Below are 12,743 nucleotides of genomic sequence, written 5' to 3' on the forward strand. Positions count from 1 at the left end.
ATGACAAGATACCGACAAAATTTTTGTTGCAATATAAAGGCAAAAGTACACCTAGACACCTGGTAAGGGAACAACTATTATATTAAGATCTTTCGTCAGCAAGAAATTCCAACAACTCAATGCAAGATACACATTGCTAGGAAATCACTGGACAATCTGTTCTTTTTGTGTCAAGAAACTTCCAAAAAATAACAGCTTCTTAAATATAGAAAGCAGTACTCTACCATGGATAATTAATCCATTTTGATAGTAACCTCAAGCCTGACAAACAAGTAAAAAAAGTATCTGTAAGTATACAGAATTTTATATTTCATAGAAGTCTAAAAGGATCATACCATTCTTTTCTACCATCTTTCATGAATTCTGGAATAAATATTTATACAGTTTTGGAAAAATGAAAACTGAAGAAATCAAAAACCAGTGTATTACTCCAATAGCCTTGAGAACTCCTGCAATTAACCCAGTTCCTGCATCCATGTAGCTGGAACTTTAACTGCTCTCATTTCTCACAGTGTTTACATCAGATTGTTGTGCCTGAGACACTTTTAATTGTATTTTCCGGTTAAGATTTTTTTTTTCTTTAGTTCTAACAATGAAAATATAGAGAATAAAATGTTTAAATGTCATTCTAACAATAATACAATATATACTATTTGCAAATTCAAGTAACAAAAGGTTTTTCATCACAGCCCAGCACCAACAATTCATAGATTTTCAATATATATGCAGAATTGTGCAGGCGCAACTATGTAGAGTATATTAAAAAAGACATGGACACTCTATTAAAAAAAGTGAAAGCATCTTATACCATCTCACTTCGAGGAAACAGTGTGTTTAAAGTGATTATTATGTCAGCCCTGTCTGCTCAGAATTTACTTGAGGACAGGAAAACAGCATCCCTGAGAATCAGTAATACAACTGCAAGTAACAGTAAGCGTTTTGTCCTTCCTATTGTATCGGACTGTAGTTAGTACAGATACAAACTAGAAAGAGAAGTTAAAGAACGTTAAAATCCAGAAAAGATCTAGAAAGAGAATTTAAAATCTTGTAACTGAAAGTTCAAATTTGTTTTACTCAGAGAAATCCTGCTGAGCTGCAGACTCAAAAAATTTACAGGCAGCTGAACTGAGAAATGTAATTCTTAAGAAAGCAAAGAATTGTCCCTGATTAGAATTTCAAACCATTCGATTTTTTTTTTCTGAGTAAGAGAAACTTAAGCCATTGCATTAAAAACTTCAGTAAACACATAACTGTGTCAAGGTTGCAGACATTCAGTCTTTCTTCCCTAAGACTGAACCCAACTCCCTGTAAAATGGAATCCACCAATAATGCCTTCTGTGGTCATCAGAACACATATAGTCCTTCCAAAGACTTTGGTGCCAACAGTCTTCAGGTGGGTCTTTTTTATTTCCTGGACATATGATAAGGAGAAAGGAGGTCTGGGTCTGTTTTTGATGATGGAAGAAAAAGGACTGATGTTTAGAAAGAGGCATCTTTGTGCATTGGTTTAACACAATGGCTTTTAGTGGGGATGGGGAAAGCCACAGAAGCATCTTCTGAGAGCAGCTCCATTAAGCTTCTACTATGCCCAGAGAAGCCAATTGAAGGCTGTAATGACAGATGTATTGTTGACCCAATTAGAGAAGTTGGTAACACCTCTGCAATGATATATTTAAGAAGGCAAAAAACACACTCAGTTCCTCCTGTTCTTCCGCGGGGTGGGGAGGTGCTGGGACCATGCAGCACGGCACCTCGGCACAGCTCGCAGTGAACTCTGCCCGCTGAGCTGCTTCCAGCCAGCCACGCTGCAGGCACAGGGGCAGCGGTGGCAGCAGCAGCTTCTCCTTTTTAGCGCCCCACATGAAGAGAGCTGCCAAATGGTGCCAGCATCGCGGCAGCTGGCACAGCCCATGCACTGCCAGCGGGGCGCACACGTCGGACAGCGAGGGGCATAACGAGCAACTCCCCGATACAGAGCCCAGGCGAGATCAACCTTTCAGCACTGCAAAACCCTGTGAGAAATTTCCAATTGACAGAACTTGAGAACAAACCAACCTACAGACAACAATTTTCTTCCAAGCCAGAGAAAAGGAAAAGGTGAGGACACATGAGGAGAACAACATGGCAACACTAAGGCTGCAGTGAACGGAGGGAGGGAGAGGAGGTGTTCCAAATGTCGGAGCTGAGATTTTTCTCCAAGCTATGGTGAGGACTATAATACAACAAACTGTTTCCTGGTAACTCAGGAAGAGCATGGGGGATCCAGAGACGCATTTGCAGCCTGTGAGAAAAGGTGCTCATGCTGGAGCAGGTGCATGCTGAAAAGCTGTAGTCTAATAGGAAACCAGAACAGAGAGCGCAGACCCTTGCTTGCAGAGATTAAGGAATGTTGCTTCCAAACTAGAGCAGCTTATCCTTCAAAGACTTACATATACCCCCATGAACTAATATGACCCACACCATGTAGTTTGGGAAAACTCTTTTGCCTGGGGGAGGGACTCGCATTAGAGCAGGTTGGGCAGGACTGCTGCTCATCAAAATTAGCACCACGCTGGAAAAGTTCACAGACAACTGTCTCCCATGGGAAGGACTCCACGGCATAGCAGAAGAGACTCTCCCTAAGCAAACTGAAGAAAGATTTCAGATGAAAAACTGACCAAAACTCCCACACCCTGCCTCTCTGTACTGTCAGTGTGAAAGAAGGAGAGGCTGGAGGGAGGAAAATGTTCTCAAGATTTGAGTTCTAATTAACCTCTTTAAATTATGTTAACAAATTTTTCTTTATACCTTTTAGAGTTTTGAGCCTGTTTTGCCCTTGGAATGTTTTCTCCTAATTCTCACCTCAACCCATGAGTCCTTGAGTCTTTCTTTCTGCCTCCTATGCTCAACTGTAGCAGAGGAATATGAGTGAATAGTTTTTCTCGTGGGTGCCTGGTGCTTAGCCAGTGTCAAACCATGACTTTGGCAACTGGGAAGAACTTGGAAAAAAACTGCGCTATTTTCTTAAACCTACAGAAAGCTTCAGGCCTTCAACCAACAAAGAATTTCCAGAAGTTGTAAGTTACCACTTCAATAAATATTTTGTCCTGAAAATACACACACTATCAAATTCTGGTGCAACATCCATTTTCTGGTTCCAAACCACTTTGGCTGCTGTAATTATTTTGTTGGATTTTTTGTCTTTTCCACTGAACTGCTCTTTGCAGTTTGCAGCTCCTAAAGACTAATCATCCTCCAAGAGAGAAGAGGCATTTTTTCTTAGATAAAACACATAACGAGAAGTTAATGGACAACTTCTTGCTGTTAAAGAACACAAAAAATTGCCATATCCAGCACACAATCCATCAACTTTGAAAGGATTTTGAATTTCCCCTAGCATGTGTTTGAAATCCACACACGAAAACTGTTAAAATAATCTAGAATAACTCAAACCTTAGTTGCTCTAAACTGCAACTTTATAGATCACTTTCTATTTCTATTGTGTCCAATTTTTCTTTAAAATTCTCAAATTCATAATTTGAGTTATGTGAATGTGTTTTTTATTAATCTTATGATTAATAACTTAAGACAAAAGGTTGCTGGGAGTGAGATTTCACCAATATAAAATCTTCCAGTCATCTGAAATAACATTACTAGTTTGTGTGAAAGCTGTCTTTTTCACTTCTTCCATGCTGAATGAGGAATAATTCAATGTCAACTCTAAAAATCTCTGTTAGTACAGAAATCAACAGTGGTTGAAAAAATACATATACTACTAGTGCCTTTTAGGTAGTGATTAATAAGAAACAAGAGTTTTTCTTTCATTTAAGAAACAAACGTCCTGTAAAGCTAGTAAGTGTCAACTTATGCATTTTTGAAGTCTAAAAATCTCCAAGTAAACAAACCTTCTTCCTATTAAATATTAATATAACAGTGCATTGCTTTTAACAATAAAGTCAACTTACAGCACTTAAAATTTCAGATAACCAAGTGCATTTACTAATTTCAACTTACAGATAATTAAGTGCATCTACCCAGGAAGGAGGAGAGTTCTTCCTTCTCCACTGCTTACTTTGAGAACTCCTCCCTTTCTATAAACTATTTCAGGGCAAAACTTACCTTCAGCTTTCTAGGCTACAAGTCTTTCCACCCCTGACAGCCACTCTTAAAGCTACCATTTACAAGCCCTGCACATGTTCATGCCAACAGAAGCAACACTTGAATGTACTTGGCCAATACAGTCCTGAGTGCAAGCAGGCTTTAAGACGTCTGCATGATCTGATCCTGGCAGGAAAAGTACAATGTGGACAAAATAAAGACTCCTGGTAAATGTGTGCAGAGCAAATCTTGCAGTGAAAGCCCCTCAAGAACACTCACAAAAGCCCCATAAAAAAACATGGGCTTCTGAGCTCAGTGCTCCAGCTCCTGATGATCATTCTCTTAGAAACTGAGACACACATATGTGGCATTAAAAAACAACGTAATCAAATTATTTAAAAAAACCCAAAAACACATAGAAAAAGAAGCAAATACAAGATCAAGTTTAAGACTGATGGCAAGTCAGTAATGCAGAGTGCCTCAATATTACTGTCATAGTGATTGAGCAGTGCTGCCCATTTTCTTTTCCCTTTTGCTGGTTTATGAAGATTCTTCCTAGAAGTATTAAGCTAAAAATCCCTCTGATTCTACTTGATCAATTTGGCACAAAGCAAATCTAAACTGGTCAATGAAGCCTTTCCTGTTATTAGCCATTTTTGAATACTAAGGTTGAAAAAAGGAAGAGAGAAATGTTAAAAACAAACAGAAATACTGTGTGCTCCCAGAATAGCACAAAATAGTAGTGTAATTATTTAATCACTACAGTTATCAACTACACTTGTCAAGGAAATAATCAAAACAGCCATATTGTGAGAAAACATTTGTCACGACCCATATATGACTTGTGCTCAAGTCCTATGATTGGAATTTATAACTCATTTCACCACACATAATTTTATGTGGTATCAACTAAAATGGAGAGATTAGCACGAGTCATTATGAAGTTATAAAATTTCTGAAGCATTTTCTTGATGTCATAACATATTAGATACAAACACTGTATCAATTAACAGCAAGGCTGAATGCTAAAAAAAGATCTGACTCAAGTCCCTTAAAGCTACAATTTGAAGTGTACAAATGGCATGACATTCAGAGCTTGCAGGACAGACAATGAGGATACTGTACTGTCAGACACACAAAATACCTCCCCATACTCCTGAGCGGCACAAGAACTTCAGATTCTGTGCTTTAACTGTAACAGTAAAAACTTCGAACACCACACACACTGCTAAGCAAATTCATGTTTGGCCTGGAACGCTTTAGACTCAAATTGTTTAGCACCTTGACAAATGCAAATACTCACAATTTGCTAGCTGTGTTAATGTTCAAGCTTACTCTGAAAATACTTAAAGTTTCAGTAACACAGTCTCAGAAAACAGACTTAAAATAGTTGTCTCTAATACTGAATTATTTAAACATTGTATTACCTTCATGGCATGGATTTCTTCTATTAATCTCTCAACTCGTTTTTGGTTCTTTAATTTCAAGTCTTCTGAACCCCTGCAAATGAAGTCTATAATTATTTTTAAAAAAAAATCTCAGTTTAGTAACTTTGTTTCCTCTCTAGCAACACTAAGTAGCAAAATAAAAAAAAAATCAGGAGATGGTGCACAAACACAATCCCTTATTGGCAAGTGAACATTTCAGCAAAGAGTTGAACATAGCCTAAAGCTTTTGCTGTACTGAACAGCAGAGGAAACACTGAGGATTTAGCACAACTATGTGAAAAACAAAAATTACTGTATCAGAAAATAGAAAACCACAATTCATATCAAGAATGGGTGACAGCAGTGTCTCAAATATAAATCTGTTTTAAGATCTGTAGTATTTAAATATGGAAGTTCATTGGATTTGCTTCTTATTTTGGCCAACTTGCTAAAATTGTGAGAGTATCCTCACAATTTACACTATGAACACAGTAGGAGATGTATCTCACACCATCTCTAAGATATGTGCTAAATTATTTCAGGCCAGTAATCTTTAAAAACATAATCTACAATATATTGTTTAAGCTGTTCATATAATAATTAATTATTAGTAATTACTAATAATCAAGTATAACCTGTATATCTATGCAAATGAAGTATGTTTTGCTACACAATCCCAAAGACAACTACAGTGAGAAAATTTGGTGCAATTTAAATTCAACAGCAGAATAATCTAAAACATGAAATATGACACTTTGAGATGTGCTGTAAAAGGTTCTGTAACTGATTCAGATTACCTTCCAATACACTAAATCCCATTAAAAGGTAATCCCAATTCTGCTTTATGAAACTCCTTTTAATTTGTATTTTTAGTCTAAAATTAAGTTAAAATAAGACAAATATGTGTTTTAGTGCCTTAAGTTTTAAATGTAGTACATTTTTCTCCCATTTTTCAATCTTTGTGAAAACAATTAAAACAGTGCCTTATTTATAAACCACAAAAACCCATTATTATTTAAAACTGACTTTTTAGATTTTAGTTTCCCGATGTGTCTGGTTAGTCTGCGAATAGTGAGGACTCTGGCCTTCTTCACATCTTTTCTCATCTTCACAACCTGTGAGAAATATGGAAGACATTAGAAACTGTTTTCCTTGATTACGTTCCATATACAATACATTCATTACATTGACTTAAATTTTAGAAATTAGTTCAACAAAGAGAAATATTTTAAAAATAGAGTGCATTTCCCTGCTAACCAAATCTCATTTCTAATGAATTCAGATTTCCATTAAAATCAAACTGCTTCCATAAACATCAGCAGAAGAATAACCAACAGTCTAAAAATGTGTCTGAGGTCTAAATAGAAGACAAGACATTCCTAACTAGCCATACTTTAATATTATTCTTAGAGCTAGACTGAGCTAGGGATTTGAAATGTCTCACCTTTTGCCTTCACTTAGCTTACTTTTGTCCCAGAGAAACACCAGCAGTACATTAAGCCCATTGGTGCATAATAAATAAAAGCATTTCAATTATTAAACATCTTCAAGTGTTAAGGAAAGACTCTCAAAAATTGACATTATTTATTATGGAACAGAATTTGAGATATTAAATTCCTGTTATATATTTGAATTCATTCTTGTTCAAAACAAAAGTCCAAGTGGTTTCTAACTTGCTACAGTCTGTCTCAACCTGCCGTCCTATCGACTACTCTGTTTCCAAATTTAAAGCAGGCAGTTTTACAGAAAATTCAGAAATTATATTTTGGTCTTAATTCTCACCCCCAATAACAAAGAAAGAACTCTCATTATTATTATTAGATAGATAGGATGAACAAAGAAATCTTTCCAATCTTTTGCAATTAAATTCCATAACGGGAAACCTTAAGCCCAGGTGCTGTCTAATGGTGAACACTACAGATACAGGGAGTCAATAGTGATGCTTTATTTTTACAACTCAACTTCCCCCTTAATTATACATACGTATCTTACTATGTCTATTAAAATGATATATTTGACTGTTAAACTTAGAATAACATGAAATATTAAAACAAACAAAAAGAATCGGTCTTCCTGACCAAAGCCAAATTTATCTTAAATTTATCCAGTGGAATAAGTTCCAAAATTAAGTTGGCATCTCCTTCTCAAAGAAGTTCTTTACGTCAGATTTCTATTCTAATTTCTCAGCAATAACATCAAAATGACAGATTGATGACGACTCTACCACCTAGTTAGGTCAAGAATATTAGTACTATAAACCTACATCAGACTTGAACAAAAAAACCCAGAAAAATCTTCAAAGCTCACAGGCAGTACTTCACACCTGTGATGGGGAGTCGGCCAGTACATATACACCTGTGCACAGACCATAAAGGTGATACTTAAGCAAACAAAAGGAAGGCAGAACACATCCTTTGCGTAACTGATTATGGTTGTAGCTTAGAGTACTGATTGAATCAAGTTGTTAAGCCTGAATGGTATTCACCAGTAGCTTAACTGGAGGCTGAATCAGAGCAAAACAATTTCCAGAGAGGGGCATGTCTACTTGTCAGCCTTGCCTCTGCCAGGCAAGTGAACGAACATGGGAAGCAGTACTCCTCTGAGAAGCAAGGGAGGGGAATTGCACGGGGGCAGCGCTAGTCACTTGCATCATGAGAAATAAAAAGGTAAGGGAGGATTTTGGGATAAAAATAGCTGACTTAAATGTGGCATCCTGTTCCAAAAATTGTTACAGCAAAGGTCAGTACTTACCTTAGTTACCCTAGTAAAAGTAACTGTACACACAGATCTACCTACAAAAGTTTCAGTTTACAGCAGAAACCACATGCCAAAAAGCACCAAGTGCCAAGTTTCTGCTACACAGCAGCACTGCTCGAGACTTTACATGCTAAGGAAGAAACCAATAACATCACCATTTGCCATCAAGGTGATAGATGTAGCTATTTCTTTTTTATAAGATATTGAATGAAATTATCATATGTCCCTATAGTACATCTTCTAAAGGAAGAAAGAAAAAAATGCAGCTTCTGTCTGAACACCACTTCAATACTATACATACATATTGTTACATTCAATGGAATGTTTGGAAAGTCAGAGGAAAACTGGGTATGCCTTCTTAGAACGTCTGGGGTGGGGAGGTTGTTTTGAGTTTGGGATTTTTTATTCTCTACTTTTTTTAACATCCACTAAAAACATCCACAAGCTAGAAACGTACTGGAATTTAAGTAACTCATACTTTACATATTAGTTACTGTGTATGCAAACATGAAGCATATTTAACTTGCTCTCAAAAATGTTTTGTCAGGTATTTTTTAATAGAAATACTAATGCACACACAGCATGTTTCCAGGGCCTACAAGAGCCAAACTTCAGCCTCCTCTGCTGCCAGCCAGTGAAGGCTGTATAGACATGACAGCAGGAATGAGGGAAGGTATTCATTCCTTGGCAGACTAGGAGTATCAATTTAAGTAATCCAGTCACTTATTTCACACGGGACAGTATGCATCAACTCTGTTCTTGGAAGTACTCATAACGTTCTCAAGAAAGCAGTCAGCTCTTTGGGAAAGAAATCAAAAAAGTTTAGCTTCAGATTTACAGTGTGCTTGAAACAATGGGGCTTAGACCACCAGGGTAGGCCCTGCTCTCTTATATTACAAAAGGAGAGCAGCAACTTGCCATCAGTAGGAAAAATACCACCAAACTAAGCCAAAACAAACAAAACAAACAAAAAAAAACCCAACACACCACGAAGAATAGTCATAGTCATATTTCAAAAAATAATAACAAATATTTATTCACAATAAGGTAGGAAAGACAGTAAGAAAAGGAGAAGTCTTTGCACTGAAACATAAAAAGGCAGCAGTCTAAGTACAGATCAGACTCTATGTTTTAAGACTAGGCAATAAGGATTTTTAATGTACTCAGCAGTGACAGTAAGCACTAAAGAATAATTATAAACAAGCAAAACACAAACCAAACAATTTCCTCTAGGATCTAGGATTCCTGGAAATTAAGGAAGTCTGCAATTGCATGTGGAAATAACCACTTCAAGGATTTCTTTGAAGAAAGAACAAGAGACAGTTCTTTACTTTGTTGGAAATACTATTTATGAGACAACTAAACTATACCTCCTCATTAATGCTACCAAATGTCTGTGTTCACGCATTATTAATAGATGATATCAAAGTAATAGTAAATATAGACTACGTATCAATTATTAAATACAAAAGAAATTACAAAGGAAATGAACTCACTTTTGAAAACAAGCCTAGGTAGTAACATATAGAATGCACATAAGCATATTTCAAAAGCTATGGTTATGAACAAAAACCATCCATTCAGCACTATGCCCTTTCACGAAACAAATGCAAAATGTAGTTATATTACTATAGATGCTAAACAAAGATGAAGACCAAAAAATTCCACAACCAATGGTTCTCCTCAAAGAGAGGCAACCATCAATCCAACAGCTTTCACCTTCAGTAAGCATTGACATGTACCAGCCAGCAGCACACAAACCATTTCAAGCCGTAGGCAGATGGGAGCTGCTGCTGCCCTTTCTAAAAAGGGCAAACAAAGAGCACAGCAGGGGATCAGCAGATGACAAGCCAGACAAGACCTAGAAACTCTCCTGTAACTCACCTTTTCCTAGGAGTGGGCATTACTGAGGGAGACTGTAACAGGAATTGCTGGCTTCAGCACAGCCTACGCTAACATGATACTTGGCACACGCTCCCAGTTCTCATCTGGCAATGAAAACAGCCCCAACTTTAATGTATGGGTACCACTCACACAGTACAAAGACACCAGAGGGCACATGTCAAACCAAGAGGGTGATTTCTATCAAATAATAAAGAACACATGTGTATTTAAAGACATCACAAGGACTGTATTTGACCCAGAATGCACAGCTGAGAAAGGGAGAATCCAATAACTTCAACTACTTTGCTTTCTATTTCAGGTTATACCTGACTCCAAAGGGTTAAAAGCCATTCCCAGAGATTTGTATTTTTGTGTGGAAGTTCAATCAGACCTTCCCAATCCTCAGCATGTCCAAGCCCTTCTTGTGCCCAGAAAGAAACTGATACAGAATTACTTAATTGTACCTCTTAAGTCTTCTCTAGGGTTTTTCCATGAAGTAGTTCCATTTTGACACTGGTATTTCACTTGCAGTTACAAATTACTTTTGACTAACAAAAGTCTTGGAAGGGCTGAATCAATTCCTAAATCAGTGTTAGACAGTGTTAGGAAAGGGCTTCTGATCACAGACATGATCCCTTTTAAATTAATGGGACGCTGTTATTCTACATAATACAAGACAAAACATATGTATAATAGAAGAGGAAGTTATTTTAAGAGCCTCCCACATAATTAAGCTGTTCCAAAAATACCTGTTTGAAAATTTTCAAGTTTCTTTAAGAGAAATGTAAGGCACTTTTAGATAAAGCATTAAGAAGGCTAGTTTAGGTTCTGAAAGTCTGTATTACCACAAAACAGTCCTCATATTAGGGATGGCAGAAAAACACCAAGGAATATGGATAAAATGACAGTGTAGGTACAATTATACATTCAAATTCACATGACTAGTCAAAGATATTTGCCTTCACATTTTTAAGACAACAGCAGCAAAGTTCTCAAACAAGCATTACATTAGAATAAAATGTTATACTTGGCCACTTCTGAGACTTGTTTTGAGGTCTGTACAAGCAACAAGACTCCAAACTAAGCTAATGTTCAGCCAATTAGAAAAACAAAAAAGGAAAGTGTGACTAAAGATTTGTAGATGTATCAAGAAAGGTACGTGTCTACTCTGAACTATGGTATCAACTGTACTTGACAAAAAAAAATATCCCAAAACCAAACCATTACTCAAAACAAAAAAAAATCCAATGGATTGAGAGAAGCACTAATATGTTTCTACCTATGACTTGTTTGAATGTATTTTATTCGAACAACACTGAAATACTAGAACAACTGTGAAGGAAAAGCTTTTTTTAATATTACCACATACAAAAGCTAATACCGTATATGAAAATATCTGAAGGACCTCGAATATCTCAAATTCTTCTTAACTAAACTTAATAGAAGTTAACTTACACAGTCAGCCCCAGCTATCCAAAATGCATGAAAGCCAATAAACTAATGGACATGTTCTTTTCTTCAGAGCAGTCTGAAGCATATACAACTGTTCTTCTTGGGCTTCAGTCCACGAGGTACTGAATATTTTGGTCCTGACCCAATAATGCACTTAAATTATTAAATCCTTAAACAACCAGCACTAGACAGACCAGAATTTCTTCATCCACTTCTGCTTTATGCCAGCACACAATCTACTCCTAGTTCTGGTACAAGAAAGCAGAAAAGACAAATCATTCTGTTCTCTTCAAGGAAGGACACTGCATATAACCTCATCTAGTGAAAAAACCCTTATTATAAGAGTTTAAAACATTGTGAAATATCCATAATGTTCATCAAATACACACTCATTAAACAGAAGCCTAGAGCCTCTCCCTCAACACAGTATAGTGTCTGTGAAAACTGTCTTCAACAAGACAATTTTGCAGACACAACTGCAAAAATATTTCTTTTACAATTTGGAGACAATGATCCTAAAGCAGTGTTCTATAATTTTGCATAGACACATCCAAATTCAATATACGGTGCAATATAAGGTCTCTTATGTCTTTTCTATCACTTGATGCCTGGAAAAAAAGACAGTAGTTCTGAGCTTGCTTTTCCATTTCAGTTTTTTCCTGTACTCTCCAGGCTAACAGGATTTATTTGACATGAGGGTCGATAACAAGGAGAAAACATCAAGAACCAAGGCCATTAATTCTGTCCCAGGAAAAGTCTATTTTATATATAGCCTATCATATTGCTGTTGACAAACTACCATTTACCAGGGTCTAGTGAATGAATGACAGGAAAAAGATGAAATTTCAGGTACAGGATATACTTGAGCCCTCATAAATTCCCTTCATGCCAAAAGAACCCTAGGAGGTTGAAATGAGAGCCTGATCTACTAGAATCAAAATGGCTCAAAGCAAAAGGAAAAAATTATTTTTATATGCCTGTAGGTACACAATAGCTTTTAGATTTTACTGCAGTAAAAGATTTACTTTTGAACTCCCTCAAGTTTAAACAGTGCTGCTAAAGTAGAAAGGGAAAAAGTCACTAAAAATACACCAAAATCACTTGTGTTTTGTACAGTGGCCTTTTTGCACAAATCTTTACAAATTG

The 12,743-nt window shown here is 36.5% G+C and overlaps 1 protein-coding gene across 1 annotated transcript in view; it reads right to left on the reverse strand.

Moving 5' to 3' along the window:
• Nucleotides 1–12,743, reverse strand: part of SRFBP1 (serum response factor binding protein 1) — a 67,624-nt gene that overhangs the window by 38,659 nt on the left and 16,222 nt on the right. The window contains exons 2-3 of the mRNA XM_054284772.1: nucleotides 6,531–6,619; nucleotides 5,505–5,577 (exon numbers count right to left, since the gene is read on the reverse strand). Of these exons, the coding sequence (XP_054140747.1) occupies nucleotides 5,505–5,577; nucleotides 6,531–6,619 (162 nt within the window). The remainder of the gene's footprint in view (nucleotides 1–5,504; nucleotides 5,578–6,530; nucleotides 6,620–12,743) is intronic.

This window comes from Melozone crissalis, unplaced genomic scaffold, assembly GCF_028551555.1.
Source record: "Melozone crissalis strain CALT ecotype California unplaced genomic scaffold, PUWL_Pcris_2 ptg000005l_1, whole genome shotgun sequence".
Taxonomy (NCBI): Eukaryota; Metazoa; Chordata; class Aves; order Passeriformes; family Passerellidae; genus Melozone; species Melozone crissalis.